Source organism: Hypomesus nipponensis, chromosome 11 (assembly GCF_054491055.1).
Source record: "Hypomesus nipponensis isolate SF chromosome 11, ASM5449105v1, whole genome shotgun sequence".
Taxonomy (NCBI): Eukaryota; Metazoa; Chordata; class Actinopteri; order Osmeriformes; family Osmeridae; genus Hypomesus; species Hypomesus nipponensis.
The window spans coordinates 9,855,634-9,874,476 of NC_140371.1; the positions used below are offsets into that span (position 1 = coordinate 9,855,634).

At 41.2% G+C, this 18,843-nt stretch overlaps 2 protein-coding genes across 3 annotated transcripts; both read right to left on the reverse strand.

Moving 5' to 3' along the window:
• Window positions 1-61: 61 nt before the first annotated feature.
• Window positions 62-5,791, reverse strand: lgi1a (leucine-rich, glioma inactivated 1a). 2 transcript variants are annotated; one of them, XM_084709126.1, is made up of 9 exons: window positions 5,485-5,791; window positions 5,272-5,392; window positions 4,991-5,062; window positions 4,212-4,283; window positions 4,055-4,126; window positions 3,015-3,086; window positions 2,265-2,434; window positions 1,950-2,114; window positions 62-1,755 (listed from the first exon to the last, which is right to left on the reverse strand). In XM_084709126.1, the coding sequence occupies exons 1-9, from the start codon at window positions 5,507-5,509 to the stop codon at window positions 938-940; spliced, it is 1,587 nt and encodes a 528-aa protein (XP_084565252.1). In that variant the 5' UTR covers window positions 5,510-5,791; the 3' UTR covers window positions 62-937. The 2 variants fall into 2 exon arrangements, with proteins under 2 accessions (XP_084565252.1, XP_084565251.1); XM_084709125.1 differs by having other exon boundaries at window positions 5,272-5,790.
• Window positions 5,792-9,816: 4,025 nt separating this feature from the next.
• Window positions 9,817-17,931, reverse strand: LOC146268016 (cone cGMP-specific 3',5'-cyclic phosphodiesterase subunit alpha'-like). Its single transcript, XM_084709879.1, has 22 exons — window positions 17,464-17,931; window positions 16,889-17,041; window positions 16,238-16,327; window positions 15,980-16,120; window positions 15,681-15,755; window positions 15,505-15,569; window positions 15,157-15,223; window positions 15,011-15,058; window positions 14,764-14,913; window positions 14,462-14,605; window positions 14,225-14,290; window positions 13,943-14,089; window positions 13,632-13,739; window positions 13,322-13,431; window positions 13,086-13,173; window positions 12,821-12,921; window positions 12,569-12,676; window positions 12,177-12,240; window positions 12,014-12,088; window positions 11,825-11,908; window positions 11,449-11,602; window positions 9,817-11,121 (listed from the first exon to the last, which is right to left on the reverse strand). Exons 1-22 carry the CDS (start codon window positions 17,929-17,931, stop codon window positions 11,081-11,083), a joined length of 2,547 nt encoding a protein of 848 aa, XP_084566005.1. The 3' UTR covers window positions 9,817-11,080.
• Window positions 17,932-18,843: the final 912 nt, after the last annotated feature.

The window sequence follows — 18,843 nt, forward strand, 5'->3', positions numbered from 1 at the left end:
TAATCCCTCAGTAACTTGACAGTTAGTGTCAGCTAAGATGGAACCGTCAAATAATACAATATTGCAATGACATAAGCTTTTTATTCAATCTGAATGACATGGCATTTCTCCAGCCTTTGTCTTTAGGATGACACAAGTGTTACATTTTGCATATGTGTGTTAGTCAAAGTTAACATTTATCCATATTGAAAATGTGTCAAAACATCCTTAAATATCTTTCTTACACCTTGTTCTGAAAAACAGTGTTAATAACCTTCAATACTTTAAATATTGTACAAATGAGCAACAATATAAATTGAAAGTTGCAGGGACGTTTTATCCCCACTCACAATCCTCACAGAAAATGTAAGTCGTTATTTTTCCAAACTACTGAATTGCAACACAATATCAATCCCCTTAACAAACAAGTATCCAACTGGCATGGTCCCTCTTAGACTTACAAAAGCTTCATTTACAAATTATTTTGCTTTTAAGTGGAAAGACAGAAAAATGTAAACATTTCCTTTTGGCAAATCTTCATCTAAACAGGTAATAAATAGATTAAAAAGTACAGTTTGTTCATTATCTTTCCTTGAGAAATATATGATATTGCAAATATATGTACAATGTTGAATCACATGAGCAAGAACGCAAACCTACGAACCAATCCTAGATGATGTAAAATATTTCAAGCGCTGCATTCACCAGGATGAGATAGTATGACCGGTCATGCATTGTGGTCTGACAACACAGGGTCTAATCCCAACTTGAGACACATGCACATAACTCTGGCGGTAACCATGCATTGATGTCAAGGAAAAATTGGCAAAAGATTGAGTAATGTCTGTTATTCTCAAGTTAGGATTTAACCACTTCCATTCACTACTGTCCAAACATCTTCCTCTCCACTTCAACATCTCTGTACAACAATCAATCAATCCACCAATCAACCAACCAATCAATGACTTAGGTCTATGATCAGGTGCTCATAGATCTGGGTCTTGCCTTTGAAGCTAGAGGCGAGCAGGAACTGCCGGTTGTCGATGGAAACGGGAGAGAAGGCTCTGGGAGCCTGGATGTTGAGCTCCTGGAAGTGGACAAACTGGCCCTTCTTGGCATCCCAGCGGTACACCTGGGTGAAGGAGTAGTCGCTACCCAGGATGGCGTACTGCCAGCTGCCCACAGCAAAAGGCTGGAACACCATGGAGCCCCGCGACGGCATGGTCTGCACCTCCCGGAAGAGAGCACCGTCCCAGCGCATCACTTTGGAGTCCCCGATGAAGCGCGTCAGGCAGATGTAGAGGTCGCTCTTGACCTGGAAGTGCTTGACGGCATACACGTCCTCCATCTCAGGAATGTCGGTGCGCCGGTCGAAAAGCTTGGTTCCCTTGTTCCACTGGTAGATGACTGGCCTCTGAGAGCTGCTGGATAGAACCAGGTGGGGCTTGGTGGAGATCTCCAGATACTCGACGTCCGTGTCCCGGTACCAGGGGTGGAGGGACTGATGCGAATAGAACCCATTACCATTCCACTTGTATATGGTGGTGGAACCGGCCTTGGAGCTGTCGGCGATGACAAAGAAGGACTCTCCATCGATGAGGAATGTCTCAACGTCGTTGGGCTTGCGGATCTTGAGGATGTCGATGTCTTGAATTTTGATAAATTTGTTAGCAGAAATGTCACGCTTGAAGATGTGTGAGCCGCCAAACAGCTGAGCCACGATGACGAAGAGCTGGTTGTCAATCACCAGGGGTTTACAGATGACTGTGGAGGTGCCTTGAGAAACATAGAAAGAGGTGTATAAGAAACTAGGGAGAAAAAAAAACACTTTGTATGCATTGTGTTGTACACACAATACATACAAAGTGTTTTTTTTCTCCCTAGTTTCTTATACACCTCTTATCTAGTCTAATCTATCTACACTCCATCTAGAGGAGAAAACGCACACATACTCCGAGCTCTCTACTTACTGTCAATATCATCATAATTACGGAAGACCATCTCCACGTGATCCCACTCCAGGAAGCTACATTTCCCAATGAAAGGCTGAGCAAAGACCACATACTGGTCACTCCCAAATGTGAAGGCCTCCACAGAGATGGACTCAAACTTCAGAGACTGGTGGGAAGCAAACTCTGCAAACATATGAAATATAGACAAATAAAATAAAAACGTCACAAAGAAACTCTGCAGAATAGTCCACATACACACTAGAGAACAGTTCATTCGTTCTCAATATAAGATCCCACAAGTTCAAAGTGGAGTCATTCTGGTTTGTAATTCACCTGTGGTGATGCAATCAAAAGACTGGGGCACCAGGTCATTGATTTTCTTGTCAAGCTGGGAGGCTGGGCCTTTGCAGTGGATTTGGTCCACTGTGGCGTTGGTGTGAACCATCCACTCCACCAGCCACTTGAGCTTACAGTCACATATGAACTGGTTCCCTCTCAGGTCTCTGGGGAGAAGAGGACCCACCACAGAATTCACAGCAGAAACAAACAGCAAAAATTATTAAGGAGAATTTCCATGCCAGGATCTCACCTCATTTTAATAAAGTTGTTCATCCTAATCCCTGACTCTTTTCTGGGTATCTCTGAGTGAGAATGACAGATCTTTATAGCCTCTCTCATCGTACGTTAGCCGGGCATCCATATTTTACCTTAGCTGGTGGATCCGGACTGTCTGGTCTCATTAGTGTATGAGGAGAACTATAGGTGATGGATTACAGCCATCTATCTCCTGCTCTTTGCTCGAACACATTTTTAATGATGCCAAATGTGCTGGCCGCCAACGCATTAGTCAAGGATGTCCTCTGCAGCAATAGAATAATTATAAGAACTTCCATATTTAGACCCCCGGGGGCTGTGATTCAGTAAGAAGGATCTGGGCTGAGAACTGTACAGGACATAATGTTACATTTTTTATCAAGGCATTTTCTCAACAACTTTTCTCCCTTTCCCTTTCACATTCACAGCAGTTATACAGTACACTAGGGGGCGACTGACTACATTTGTCACAACATGTTCAAGACTTACACTTTCGTCAAGGCCTCCAGACCTTTAAAGACATCTTTGGGAAGCGTCTGTAGATTGTTGTAGGCCAGGCTCCTGTGACCAGATTAAAACACAAGGACAAGTCATTTATTAAGTTTGACAGTTGCATTCAAAGTGAGCTAACGGTGCACACAGTTTTTTATATTGCTGGCAATGGAATGTTCTTGCCTCATCTATTTGGTGATACAGATTTATGTATTGGTACAGTACACTGTTTGTATAAGTGCAGTGCGTATGGCTATAGTTTCCCTGGAGACTGGAGCCAGGAGTAAGTTTGAAGAAACAGAGAAGATAGATTATTTTTAGTTCTGCCTCCTCAGCCATACTGTAGTATTCTCAAGAAACCAGATGGATCACGTTACTTCCTGGGATAATTGTCACCACTTGTTTACAGTCAGGGGGTTGTTGTAAACTTGTTGTAAAATTGGAAGCTGTATGTCCCAGAAGAGCTGCCATTGAGATCGAATCATGTTTACAGTTTTGGAGAATCACTATGAAACATCCTGTACATCTGTCTTGTGATAAGATATCTCTGGAAAAGGTCTGAGTATGAAATACTCTAAGTAAGGGAGTCAGGTGGCTGAGTGGTTAGGGAATCGGGCTAGTAATCTCAAAGTCACCAGTTTGATTCCTGGCAATGCCAAATGATGTTGTGTCCTTGGGCAAGGCACTTCACCCTACTTGCCTCGGGGGGAATGTCTCTGTACTTACTGTAAGTCGCTCTGGATAAGAGCATCTGCTAAATGATTAAATGTAAATGTAAGTCAGAAATGTGCAAAAACATAGAGATGAATATTATTCACTGCACCTGCTGCAAAAGGACGCACTGTGCTACGAACACTGTTGTACGATTGTGACAAAGACAAATTATGTCCTGCTTTACATAAGGCTAAGTCTATTTAAGATTTTTTTTATTCTTTTGATTAAGTAATCCTTTTTTCATGATTTGTTTGTATTATTGTGAGGTATGTTCAAAATTCATTGTATTGTGGTTTACATTGCATTGAGGTTTATGAACTTACAGGTGGACTAAGGTTTTCAGTCCCCGGAAAGCATATGGAGATATTGACTTGATCTCATTGTTTTCAATAAATCTGAAAAGGTCAAAGAAATATCAGTCAATTGACAAGCCGATTCTTGACAAGTAGCATTTATGGGTAATTGACCATTTTTACTCACAGGTATTCCAGGTGTGGTAGTCCAAGGAAAGCATCTTCATTTATAGAGTCAAAGGTGTTGGCTGTGAAAAGGCTGTGGAGACATTTGTTTAAACAATGACTGGAATGTCTTTTTTCAAAATATATTGTTTGAAATACTGACCCAAACACTTGAGCTAGTCAGACACTGACAGTTATTGTCAAAACACCAAATTTCAATAATACGTATCTCCCAGTAATTTGCCCCCAAAACACTGCTGCTACATGTAATAAGCTATGAGTTTTAACACACAAGGTCATCATGTTGCAGTTTGTGTGAGATTGTGTTCAGGGGCATGACTCAGTCAATACCCCACCCCATGAAGAAGGAGCAATGGGGATTCCCTGCTTTAACAAGGGCTTCCCCTAAATACAAGGATGTCAAAAAATACCGTTGTGCAACAGTATAGCCTTCTCAGGACAGATTCTATCAACCTAAAAATAATGTGTGGCGTTCAAACGAATAATAACAGATGTGGAACTCCAGCAGTGCTATCCAGTGTTAACAATAGGCTAACTGAAATGGATTTGCAGGAGTAGATTGCTTCCCAAGACAGAACATGCCCCATTTTTGTTGCAGTGGTATGATTAAATAACGCGTTCTTATTCTACACACACTCAACAATCTAGTATTAACACAAGATATAAGAAGCTTCAATTAGCTCACAGTTTTGCCGTTTTAAATGGCTAGGATCACTTCACAGGGGAATGACACATGACTAACAAAGCATGAGGAACAAAAAGCACCGTAGAAAACCTCACAGGAGATGCAAAGCGGGCGTGTGTATGAAGCTCTCTTTAGGGATTTCATTGAATCCAGACTTCACGAATGATCTGTGGGAGAATACAAAAACAAGCTTTAGACGCTGGAATATCCTGCTATATTGGAGTGGTTAGCCAACGGGCATATAGAATCGTAGAAGCTCATACAACTAATACACTAACCTAATCAAAGATACACAATAATTTGAAATATCGGATATTGTATTCTCATTTCTTGAGATACAACCGTTGGTTTATAAAATATACTGTCTGTGACTTACAATGAGATGACATCTGAAGGGAAGCTGCGAGGAATCGATCTTGCGCTTTCACACAACGCATTATCTTTGGTACATGTACATAATGATGGACAACGGGGCTGTTTCGCTCTCTTGCTGTGTACTAAAAGTAAAACAGACGCGAGCACAAGTAAGACGACGAATCTTTTGGAGATGTTAGCATAATCCATTCTTTCGAACCGCTGTGGGCACGACCTGTGCGTCGAAAAATCCTGAACATCAACCAGTCAGATTCTCCCGCTATGTGATCCTCGAGGCCAAGCAAGCCTTTTTACTGGTCTTGTTTATTATGGCTGGAGTCGTGAAGGTTCATCCGCTCACTCCGACGCGTGAGAGGGCTGTGTACAACAGCCGTTGAAGACTATTTCTAGAGAGGAAAGAGATACGTCTGAATACCCATTATGGTAACAACATACACTCAAAATAAACGACATTAAAACTATTGGAACGCTGACAAAAATGTGAAGTGAAGGCAGGTGGGCACCTCAGCAGGAGCCTACAGAGCATTGCTGTCCAAAACCACGCCTTTCGTCATTATGTCAGTCTACTGATTGTACGGGCCAACGAACCTATACAAACTATGTTTTTTAGCTTATCACTTTCCATGAATCAGTAAAAGAAAGCTATGGTACTCCCATGTGAGTAGGTTCATTGCGCAGACGCATTATGTTCAATGACGGAAACCCAGGGATGATTTGCCAATATGTGTTTTATTATATTTTGGCAATAGTCCTTCACAAAAGTGTATGCGACTCAAAGTGTTGTAGACGCTGATGTCCAATAAAACATTGATTTAGCTAAAAATGGATGGCTTTTCAGCCTACTTTGTGTGGTGAAAGGGGGAAATGTGCACAATGAATGTGACATATGTCAAATTATCTTTTTGGGGGGAGGGGTGTGGGACAGCCAACATATTTTGGCAGCTCTACCTTCTGTTCAGTTAGTCCAGGACTACCCCCTCTTAAGGCAATGGTTCAATTTAAGACAAAGGATCAGGCATTTATTCATGTGGACCTAGCTTTAGGCCTTTTATTATCCTATTCATCCACCATCATGTCTGTTCCTTGTTAACAGGCGCTGACGTAAAGCATCACTTTGATTTCAGTGCAAACAACATTTCAGTGCACATTTCCATGGGAACAACAATGAGGGTGTAAGGAGCCTGTCGTTTTATGGGAAGGCCATCCCCTGCTGTGATTGTGCATTACTATCCGCAGCTGAGCTACAGGATCCCCTGGGAGCACTAAAGGTCCTGACCATCTCATTGCTGGAGCCTCCAGAGCCCAAGATTAATATGGTTACTTACTCTGCATGACAGGCCTGCCTCCGTCTGTTCCGGGAAACATTGTGAGCGCCGGTCTTTAGGACCACTCTGAAACGTCAACACTACTTTGGCAGTCCCATCGCTTTGTCTGTGATGAGATTTTGAAACATTTTACCCCCCTTCCCCCCAGTTAATATAATTGGAATGTAATGCTTGTTTTGCAAAGCATGTTATTTCTCATGTGATGTGGTTAGATACAAGAAGAGGTCAGAGACATGCTGTTTATTGCTGACTGAAAAATGCAAACTAAAAAGAAAGTGGGAGACAGTCAAGACTCATCTTTTTAGACACAGTACAAAGAGACACAATATATGGGGTTGGAGGATGGGAGGGAAAGCCAGGTGGAGGGGGAGGAGGTCAATGAGAAGCAAAAGAAGGGGGGGTGGAGACGGCCGGGAGAGCAAAAGCAGGTGGAGGAGCTCTGGCCCTCACCAACACACTCACTCATTGGGTGTCACCCAGCCTTGTACTAAAATCTGGAGTTTCTAGACGGTCTCACACCTCATTGTGTATCTTACTGTCGCAGTGCTAGTCATATATTGATAAGTAAGGGTCAAGATGTGGTCTGATTGGTTGTTCTACAGATAATAGTTTGGTATAGGGATAAGGGAATTGTGAATTTGAATTATTGATCTCCTGAGTGGTTCTCTTCCTCTCTGGCTCCTGCTCCTTCTCCTTGCTCACCTCTTACTCTTTTTCTCTCTGATACAACAATCAAGGTAGAGTAGGTAAGAGTTAAAACCTTAATTTTGTAACATATTGCCTTGTAATTCCTTCTTGCATTTATTTACAATGTTATTAAATATCTATTTCATTTAACTTGACCTTGACCATTCTTGCTATGATTTCACCCATAGACTCAAATAACTGCAATTCCATTGGTATTGGCATAATTTGGTTAATGTTTATACACAGTTGCGTTTACCCCTCTTCTTTTAAACCGAGGTGAACAGTTTTGGTTGTTTGGCCAATATTTAACCCCTTACACAAGAATCTGATGGAAAAGTATTTCACAGTCACCCAGTTGTAGTATAAGACAGTTAAGAGACAGTAGTATCATTATTTCTCCACAGGAGGGAAGTATAGATCTACATGGTGGGTGGTGATAGGGGTTGTGGGGGGGTGGGGTGGGGGGTTAAATATCTTCAACAAAAGGAGAGTATTTTTCAGTCCATTCTTTGTTTTTGTTTTGTCCACGTATGGTAACTGTTGGTGTCAAATAGCTTTCAGTGAAAAAAACGTACTGCAATTAATTTTTTATATACATTAATAATAGTATATAATAATTAGTAATATTACCCAATGGAAGGTTTGAGTTTACTACCCTGTCTTAAAAAAACAAACACTAACAAACCTACTGCAGAAGTTGTCGTATCTGTCTCCAAATCTGCCTAAGCCCCCTTTGACCTGGCCTAATCATAGCTTATCTGAGGAAACCTCTCCTCTTTCTGTTCCCCTCCTCCCTTTGTACTCTCTTCAACAGGGAGAAGAAAGCTGTCACAGTTGCCTAGTTGTTACAGTGAAGAACTACTGTGTAGAGAGAGATAATACTTGGACCCTTTCTCATGCCCAGAAAGTAGTTTTTTCTTCTGGGGGGAGACCTCTGATTTTCAGGCCCGGAAGGGGGACAGCTGAAGTTTAAGGCCATGGAACTCCTGAAATTCTGAAAGGATTGAAGTGTATGATGGAAGTATTAGGATTAGATTGATTGTTTGTCAGGAAAACTGTGGGAGAGAAAAAAAAACACCCTGTGACACCCTGTGTACATAACTCTTTCCATTAGATTTTTGATTTATCAAAAAGTTTGATTTGAAACAATGCAGCACTCAAATTCCTTCTTCAACTGAAGGACAATTAACCAGACCCAGGCTTAATAAATAAAGGTTGATACAAGTGATCACTTGTCATAGGACCACTAATCCTGATGAGTTACACATTGGTTGCTCTTGAACATGCTAAAAACCCTCCTTATCATTTGACATATCCAAAATCAACATACTTGTGTCTGTGCAAAACTGCCAAAGCTCCATCTGAACTGACTGTGTAAACTTCTGACCAAGACCCTTTGTCTGTTGAACTATTACTGTAAGTCAACATGCCACCTGTCAACATTCATATCCCAGCCTTGTTATCATATCTTAGGGCAAGATCTTTTCACATCCTGTTTCTTGTTTTCCTGCCCCCCCCCCCAAATATTCATCCTTGATAAGGGTTTTACCAAAAGTACTAGTTTGGGATAAAACATTTGTGTGCCACTGCACCTGCACAATGCTAACGAGTTATAGTAAAAGTGCGATAAAACACTTTACTACTGCCATAATGTACCTATTTTAGAATAGAGACCATAGCTACCATGCTCATACAGCTGTTTTAGGGTGAGCGGGGAGACATGGCATGGTATGAGTCCTGAGAACATATTGAGGATATCTCAGGTGTCTGTTCAGATGATGTACCTCCACCTTACCCGCAGTCTGAAGGATTATGTGACATTATGACGGTATGCACACAACAAATCCATGTCAACACACACACACATACACACACACAGCTGTGCACCTTTGAATGCTCGTATACGGTACACATTTTTAATCTATAGGATTGAGCATGCTAAAGCAGGGTGAGGTCAAACCTGAGGTCAAGCAGACCTGAGGTCAAAGCTCATGACAGGACTAGGAGTTGAGAGATTTGTAAAGTAAGTACTGTAGTGGGAGGGACGAGGGGCAGAGCAGAACATAACAAATAGAGAAAAAGAGATAAGATGAGAGGAAACAGATACGGAAAAGAGACAGGCGGATTAAGCTCTTTAACAGTTGATAGAGACACAAGTACTTCTCACTGCAGTAATATGTGGGGTGATGCTCCAGAGAATGTGACAGACTGCTGCATCCCATTATAGACCTCCATAGGCCATGCAGTAATAGCCATAGTAATCTTGACCTGAAATAATGAATGAGGGGGCAGATTTAGAGCAAACTAGCTCTAAATCAGATCTTCTGTAAGCTTGTTAGGGACTACACTTAGCACTGTACAGCACTTAGAAGTAACAGTGCGTTATAAGCCATGACCCATCACTACATTTTGTAGTAGGTACGGTAACTGTTCTCTATAAAAAAAATCTCCATTAATATTGCTTTGAAAATATACTTTATTTTGACATTTGTTTTATTTTTGATACTTGGAATTAGCCCAAAATCTTTTCTTTGTTTTAAATGGAGGACATTTACAGTAATTCTGTAAATAACATTACACGCATGCTCTGATATTTAGCAACCAAGTCACAGACAAGCCATGTCATAAGTTATACCTCAGTGAGGTGTTGCTTTTAAAAAACAAATCTTTACATTAAGAAAACCCCATAACATTTTCCTGATGCTGCAATATAATTTTTGTTTCACAATGAAACAATATGCCATTTAACACATTTTAAACAGTACTGGATCCATACTTCCTAAATAAGCATTTATGTACAGCAGGGTACACTTGGATGTCCCATTTGGTCCTTGGAGTCATGACTTTTGGCGACAGTGTTGGAGTATTTCACTTTATGTAAGCAGGGGACTTAAAAGCCTTTTGGATAAAACTGGCTTATGACTAAATCCAATTCAGTCAAATCTTCTTACATCTTAACATGTGGGTTTAGACATATGTTTTCAGTTTTAAAAAGAGGTACAGAACCATCATCATTTTACTTTACAACCCAATTGTTTACAGTGTGGAATGTGATGATGTACAGGTAATATGATACATTCAACAATACAATAAATTGTATTTCTTATGATGGAAAACAATTAGGTCTTTGCACAATGTTTCTGCACAAGGTCATGCGAAAAATGTGTTAAACTTTACATCTGAGTATGATGACAATGTTGAAATACATATTCTCTCAATAAAATAACAATTAAGTTGCAGTGTGAAGCTGTTTTGCTAAGTTAAGAATTGCACACAGTATAAGTCTACTTTTTATATATATTTAGCATAGTAGGAGTAGTACTTTATTGATCCCCTAGGGGCAATAAAAGTATATTATGGTAAAATATGATTTTTTTAAATCCCAAAAGCTTGAAGGAAGATAGTCCCACAATCTGTGGATACATCATCTATACAACAACATTATACTTTTATATATGAAGAGATCATACATAATTTTCATAAAGTTGAAAATTGTTTTGTGAGTTAGCATGCCACTGAGCATTTCAGATCTAAATTACACTGTAGATGCCATGTTTATTTTCCAGTACTGCCCCTTGCAAATGTCTGTGTCCTTTAGTCAAACTGGATATGTAGAAAACAGACTTTCCAGATTACCAGTTGAAATTCCATTGTACCTTTCTTTATCATTTGGATACTCTTACATGCAAACACATACAAACATACACACACACACACACACACACACACACACACCCAACCATCTTCGTGAACATCCAGTAGCAAATGTGTACTTTCATTGGTTCTTTGATGGTGGCTTTAGAAGATAGTGCACGTTTTTGACTTTCCTCCCTCTTTTTCTTTTAGGGTGGGAAAATGGGAAAAAGAGAGCAAGAGAGAGATACAGACAGTTAGAGAGAGATATGATGTGAGGGCAAATAGGAGATAACCCATGCAATGCCATGGAAAAAAGACAGTACTGATCTGAGGTTTGTAAATGACTGATCACTCCGCAACTACAACTTTGTGTAAAACATAGAGGATTAACAAAAGCAGACTGATGTTATGATGATGAGTTCCTTTAATGTCTTTGTACGTTTCAATAGCTCTTAAATATATGGACATGACTATTATTCATCACTGTCCTATCTGAGGCACAGAAATTAGTGAACCGCATCAGGACTCACCTTCACCAACATCACCACCTTCTAGTTTCTTTTTCTCATCCTCAATGGCCTTCATCTTGGCCTCATAGACATCCGCCAGGGCCCTCCACTCACCTCTGTTTAAGTTCAAGCCAGTAAACATAGGGGTGATCTCTGTATGGAATCTGGAAAACTCCTGGACACACACACACACACACACACACATGTGAGCAATACCACATGATGGCCACTATGCTCGGACAAAACCATCTGACACGCTAAAGGTAATGACGGTCACAGAGTTCTTTGCCGTTACTGTAGATATGAGAGAAGAACGACAAAGAGGAAGGAGAAGAGCAGAAGAAAAAAGGGAAAGAAAGAGGACGTGGAGGTTCTACATTCCAGAGCCCCTTTCTACCTTGTACACAAACGAGCAGACAAAATCAATGAAGCCGCACTGCATCTTGGGCAGCTCCTCAGAATGATTCCTGTCCATCATTGGCTGTAGGAGAGAAGGAAAACAAAATGGCCATGTTTACCAAAATGAAAGAGTGGAACACATTCAATGCAAAATGGGGCATTTTCACGCCATAGGAAGTGCTCTTACAATAGGCTGTTGATCTAGAACGGTTCTCTCCAGGTCTCCCTGCTCCCAGAACTCTGCCGCCACCATAAGAGCAACCTTGAACCAACAGAACCAAACACAACTATGAGAACCAGGTGCCAGCTAAACACTATACAAAGAATGAACACTGAATGATTGAACGAACCTTGCTCTGGACTTCCCATGGCTTTGTAATGGCTGACAGATCACAAGCTGTCATCATCATTGCCCTGTATGGGAGACAACAGTCAGGACTGAGGAAAAGCAAGAGTCACATCTCTCTACAGTACCTTATGAGAGTTGTAATTGTAATACAACTGAAGGGCTAAAGTACAAAAAATGTATCTGACTGGTACAATTGGAATACACAAGACATAATATAACCTTAAATCATTTTTGTTGAAATGGTACAGTATTTTGTACGTTTTGAATATTTTCAACCATTTGAGTTTGGTTTGGTGATAGCTTACCGTTGTTATAATAATTATTTGTTTATTGTTACTATTTATTATTCCATCTTCTGGACATTATACACAATAACATACACAAAGTTCTTACATAATAATCTCCTTCCTAGTTGCGTTATTCGAAACATAGTTGATCTTCTCCTTCTCATCTGCCATGGGCTCTGTGACATCCACAATTTTCTGGAACATTGTCCTCTTCCTAAAAGACAACAGGGAGCCATGACCTGCTTGGCCAGAATAGGAATCTCTCTGCTGAGTTAGAAAGTCTTTTTTGTTCATCACCCTACCAACGGTAATCAGCCCATAGCTGTCCAAAGCAGATATGAATGGGAGAGGAACTTACTTAAAATAGAGAGCCAGGTCTGTGGCGATGATGCAGACTTGGAACAGGTGTTGCACCGTCTCAAACTGGCGCTTCTGAAGGTTCTGGAAGATATTGATGTGCTGGGAGGGAGGATGGGAGAGAGTTGGGGTTTGTGGTCAGACATGACTAGATGTTCGTTTGGAGGCATATAGTATGTCTATTCTCCTAATGTTTAGGCATGGACAGTTGATGGCCAGACAGTCAAACAAAAGCTGTGAGGAGCCTCTAAAGAATGTTAGCCTACCTCATCCTCCATCAGGGTTTTGCTGTACTCCAAATGGTGCCTCTCCATTATCGAGTTGGTGTGGAGCTTAGCCAGAGGAGATATGCTCCTGCAGGAGAGAGACACAAGACAAGAGTTGAACCTCAGTCATGCTCTATACACCTCCGTTCACAGCAGCAAGGGTTTTGCTGTCAATTGAACAGTCCTTCATTTGGTTTCTGTCCCAAAATGTGTGGGACAGTGCACACATATCGTACTTTGTCTGGTACAGATTATTTGTTCCTCTGTGGTCAATGTCGTGGCAGAATCCAGCAGCAACCATGGCAAAAGCCTCAAGGTCAGAGTAGTACTTCTTCAGCTTGCCCGTCTGGATGAGAGATCATGGTCTTGTCATTTGTATTATGGCCTGGGTAAGTTCTTGAAGTTCTTTTCTACTGTTACTAGCATTTGAGTTTATTTTATTTTTACAGGGACAGTGCACATTAATCAACGTTTTAGTAAATGTGCTGTACAAACACTATGTCCAAACAACAATCTTTCCAATGTGGAAAAGGTTTAAAGTACTACCATGAGGAGAGCGAACATTGTTTGGCCAACGTTGAAACCGTGCCTCCAGTTGTGATAGGTGATGTCACGGTAACCCTTGCGAACGGTGTACATCCATCTTGTCAGAGCCTGAAATAAAAAGTAAAAACAAAAAGTTCAGTTTATAGCTTGAATGATTTGATCATAGCCTTAATCTGGTAAAGACCAGTCCCCACTTATTATACATGTATTCTCCAAGTAATATGGTTTGATGTCAGACTAATAAAAGTGTTGTTTTATTGTTGCATTATGTGCATGTGGGCACAAGTGCATGTGTGTGTGTGTGTACTGACCTCTGCGGGGACCTTGAACTTCTCCACCACATTGAGCTCAAAGAAGCAGCGGATGCCACACTTAATAAGGTCCGTCTCCGACAGAGGGAAATCACTGAAACGGAACTCCAGGAGCTCCACATCCTTCGCCTCAGGGATGGTGGTTCTCTGTACACAAACACACACACAATGTATTTATAATCAGATGGAACTTCTTAGCAAATATTTAGCTAAGAAGCTTGCTAAAACTGTACATATTTATGAGACTCTTGACCGATTTCATGCTTTCCCCCAGAATCTCACCAGAAGTTTGTACATCTCCTTCTCCTCACAGTCCTCCGGTACCTTACCCAGCTTCTCCTCAGTGTTCTGCAAGAAGACGTTTTTGCAAGAGCATGACCAAGTCTGATGGCTGTGCAATACGTGGATATGATACATTATAATCGTCTTACAGTTTCATGATTGTAGTTCACATATAACATAATTTATGTATTGATACAGGAAGTTGACAAAGATAATAAGTCATTGAGAAAGACACACCAGAATGCTGTGGACTTCACTTGGTTTGGCCTTTGTCTGGTACATGAGCATCTCCTGGGCAATATCCTTCCTGTTCTCCATCCTGTTCAGTCTGTCATAGGTGTCACAGCTCAGTGTGGACCAACCCAGGAACTGGGTTAGAGCCTAAAAGCACAGGCATACACACATTCAGTAAGAAGACATGCCCCAGGGGGTTCATACAGGAAGGGCAGCTGCAGACATATAACATTTAAATGATTGATCTATTGACTGACAGACAGATAGGGTACAGGTTAAATAAAAAAATAAAAAACTGTACAAACTTCTGTGATCTGTTCATCATTTTCATCAAATGGCCGGCCGTCAATCCTATTGAAGAAAGTGGCAATGCCGACAATTTCTTCCTTTTTGTTTACGATGGGCAGAGACAGTACATTCTTCATTATCCAACCAGACTCATCCACTGGTCCTTTCTAGGGGACACGTTAAACACAACATCACAGTGATTATGAGAATAATGTATCAGCAACAAGACCGATTCATGGCACTCCAGAACTGGCAAACACTCACCTGAAAATTGAAGTACTCGTCTGCAGGAGCATTCATCATGTTGCAAATCTAAGAGGAACAAAAATGTCGCCTTGTTTAGACCATATCTCCAAGATCTCCCAATAAAATGATGAGTTGCGGGACAGTGGAGCAGTTTAAACACTCACCATTCCATTTTCTGCTACGTATGTTGGAAGGCCACTGACAAGGGCCCAGTGGTCGGCTGGGGGGCCCCTGAGAAAGCATGGAAGAGAAAGCTATAGGAAACTGGTCCTGTGACGAACCAAACGATATTTCCACCATGTGGATCAACATCTGATAATTATCGGTTTTTGGATTGTGTCAGAGGTCTTGTGGGGTCCTTAAGGTAGATAGTGGGTGGATGAGGAGGTAACATTAACAGGGAAACCACCAAGTTCAACATTTTCTCATCAGTTATAGGGGGGGGGGGGGCATAGCCCCCACGGCTTGGCTCAATTGAAACACTGGTTCTAATTCAATAAGGTCACACTCACGGGATAACTTTGATCTCCTCCTTGCCCTCCAACAAGTAATCAATTATCTTGTAGAAGTTAACTTCCTAAGCAGGGTAAAGGGAAACAAAGTGATAGTGAGAAATCCTTTGAAATGGTCATTCATTTACCCATTCGGAAAGTCAGAACGGACTATATAACAGGAACAAAGTGCTTACCCTGCCATCTGGTGTCTTAGCCCCCTTGTATGGTTCCTGTTCTCCTAGTTTGATTGCCCACTCATCATAGAACTCCTATGGGGACACATTTGAAACAATCATGTTGACTTACTATTGACTTATTACTTTATATGCATTAATGTTGTCTCTATCAGCTAAGTCTAGTTTTATATGGCATTAGATTTAGATGAATTGTTTTACTGTATTATTGTGCATTGTATTGTTTATTTTATATGAGTAATTTGATATATATGCTGTACTAAATGAACAGTTGTTCAGTGAGGAAGTTTTGAGCTCACCTTTTCTTTAGTCATGTCCAGGAGCCCCACAGAGTACCTCTCACACTTAAGATATGTCCGAACTGTGTACAAAGCTTTGTGAAATTGTCTCTCAATGTCAGTCAGCTCTTCAAAGACTTTGCTGGCAGACCAGATCAGCACCTGTGTTGGTTGGAGAGGAGGAGTGTATTTCAAGTGAAAGTTTTTAAGTTATTTCTGTGTAAAAACAATAGCATGTGTCTCTCTAAAGACTAGTGTCAATTTACAGACTGTCTGTACCTGGCTCTTCCTGGTCTCCACATCCCACATGTAAGCAGTGTGGTACTGCAGGGCGATCACAGTAGCAAAGTTCACATACTTACTGAAGAGCTGGAATACAAGAAAACAAAGACAGACATCATATCATCAATCCTAGTCATGAGGTACTAATCATGACTGATGGGTAAGTAGGACCTGGTGGAATGTAATTATTACATGAAGTTATTATGAAGAGTAATTAGGCCTCAATGTCACCAAGGACAGTTTCCCTCACAGGAAATTTGAATAATTTCTAATTAGAAGAAAATCCAGGATTATGAGTTGAGCACCATGCCCCGGTCACTATGTGGGTCAGAGACAGGAAGGTCAACTATGGACAGTGGCCTGATGACCTCACTGGGTCACATCAAAAGTGGTTTTGATACCAGGAAGCTTGAAGTAACCCAAAACTTCAGAGGGAAATACCCATTTGACAGTATGAAAGTCGCAATCACTTATGTTTAAAAAATGTTAAATGCTTACATGGCTTTTAATAGTATTCATGGTTAATAGTTATGACATTCAATATCACATTTTTGTAAAATGCTAAGTACTTGTAACTGTAGAAGGAAACTGCCTTGAGAGGTGGGTGGACACAGTTACTTATTCACTGATGAAAACGCCCTCACTCACATCCTCATCACCCTTTGAGAATTCCTCGGCCCCTTGCTTGTTCAGTGCCATGATAACGCCAATGGGCTCCTTGCCATTCATAATGGGGGCGGTTAGCATGGACTTGGTTGTGTACTTGGTCTGCTTGTCCACAAAGTCACTAAAGCGAGAGTTCTGGAAATTTCAAGAAAACAGATATCAATACTATAATACAAAACAATTTAAAAAAACATGTTTCTGCTCAATGGAGCTTAGCCTATTAGCCGCAGTTCCTGTCATCACAATGCTACAGCTATCCTCCATTAGATGGAAAATCCAGTATGGAATCTTCCCTTCTTCTTTATCGTCCACACAAACACATCATAGTCAATATCTCGATTTAGGAACAAGGATGCTGTTATTGAATCTAAACTGGTCTCACAAATCATTAAAAACTTTAAATGCACAAGATACATAAATGTTATAATCCTCAGTAATTCCATTGGAGTCATTGTACCCTCATTGTATCCATTCTCATACAGCACATCAGAATCTTTTTTCCCTCAAGGCTCTAACATAAGATTAAACTCCTTTGTAACAGTACGGTGCAGACTGACCTTTTTCACATCGGGAATGTTCTGGATCTTCTTGGAGTGCGCTGTCCACCCAACTATCCCCATGTCAGTGGGGAACACAATCTCCGTGTTGGGGTCAACCAGGTTCTTCTCAAAGGCTGATGTGGTCGTCACATCAAACAGTATGTTGGACAGCTCAGGGATACCGTTACGGGACCTGGAGCCAAAGAAGCTGCATCGATCAGCATGTACCAGCAGAGCAATCCTCTGGAGGACCTTGTGCATGCTTTTCTCCATAGGGGTGGTTCGCTGCAACTCCTTGATGAGCTCAAACATGAACTCAGCCTCCTGGATCTGGGTAGCCTCCTTGAAAGAAGCCACATCTTTGATCTGGACCTGGTTGTTGAAGGCAGCGGATATCACATCCGCCTTGACCTTCTTGTCATAGTACTCCTTAGCAAACTGGGGGTTGTTGTCCAAAAACTTCTCAACGTTGTCCTTGTCAGCCATCTTGTCTTGTTTTTGGTGATCTTATTCCTCAAGTCAGTGATCTCGTAGATGCATCCCTCGGAGGGAGACTTGGGATTGAGAGTGTGCTGAGCAGAGTGGTGGAGAGCTGTAGCTCTATCTGTACAGCACCGATTGAGATGCCCCAAAATCCCTACTCAGCACAGAGAACCCAAAGCCACTCTTCTCAACAGAAGGTAGAGGCAGGAGAGGAGTGGCTTACAGGGTAAGGGGATCCAGGGGGTGCTAATGACCATGACGTGGAAGTCATAAGTCTGGGAGCTTTCTTAACCTGTAAATCCAGCCACTTGCCTTTTTAGTTGGGTCAATCCCATCAGAGGTAATGACAGCAGAATTATGGTAGCACCTATGACTTGCTCTACGGTTAAGGAAAAGGGGTAAGGTGTTATCGCTCTGGATAACAGCGTCTGCTAAATGACTAAATGTATAACACTGTCCAAACATTCTAGGATGTCCTCTATGCCCGAACTTGCTGCGCTGCACCAGTAGACTGCAAGTAAAAAAACTAACAATACACCCAATGTAATGCATGTACTACATGTATTGGTATTGAAAAGAAAACCAGACAACCAAAGTATGAATTCTGGATGATGATTATAAAACCACAAAGCTGAAAGAAGACTATTGAGGGATTGACATTTATAACACAAGCTGCTCTCAAGTGTGGCAGTGCTTGTTATAAAAAGAAAGATTTTGAAAGAACAGTTTAGAACAGGAAATTGTAGTGAAACTGTGTAACTACATGTAGACCCTTGCTTATAATGGGTTATTATACAGAAAGCTGTACGTATGCCAGACCACAACAGAAGTGATGTGATGGTGCTATTGTTGGACAGACGGACAGCTCAGCACGTGCACTGGCACCGTCCCGCTCTAATTTGAGCTTGAATCAAC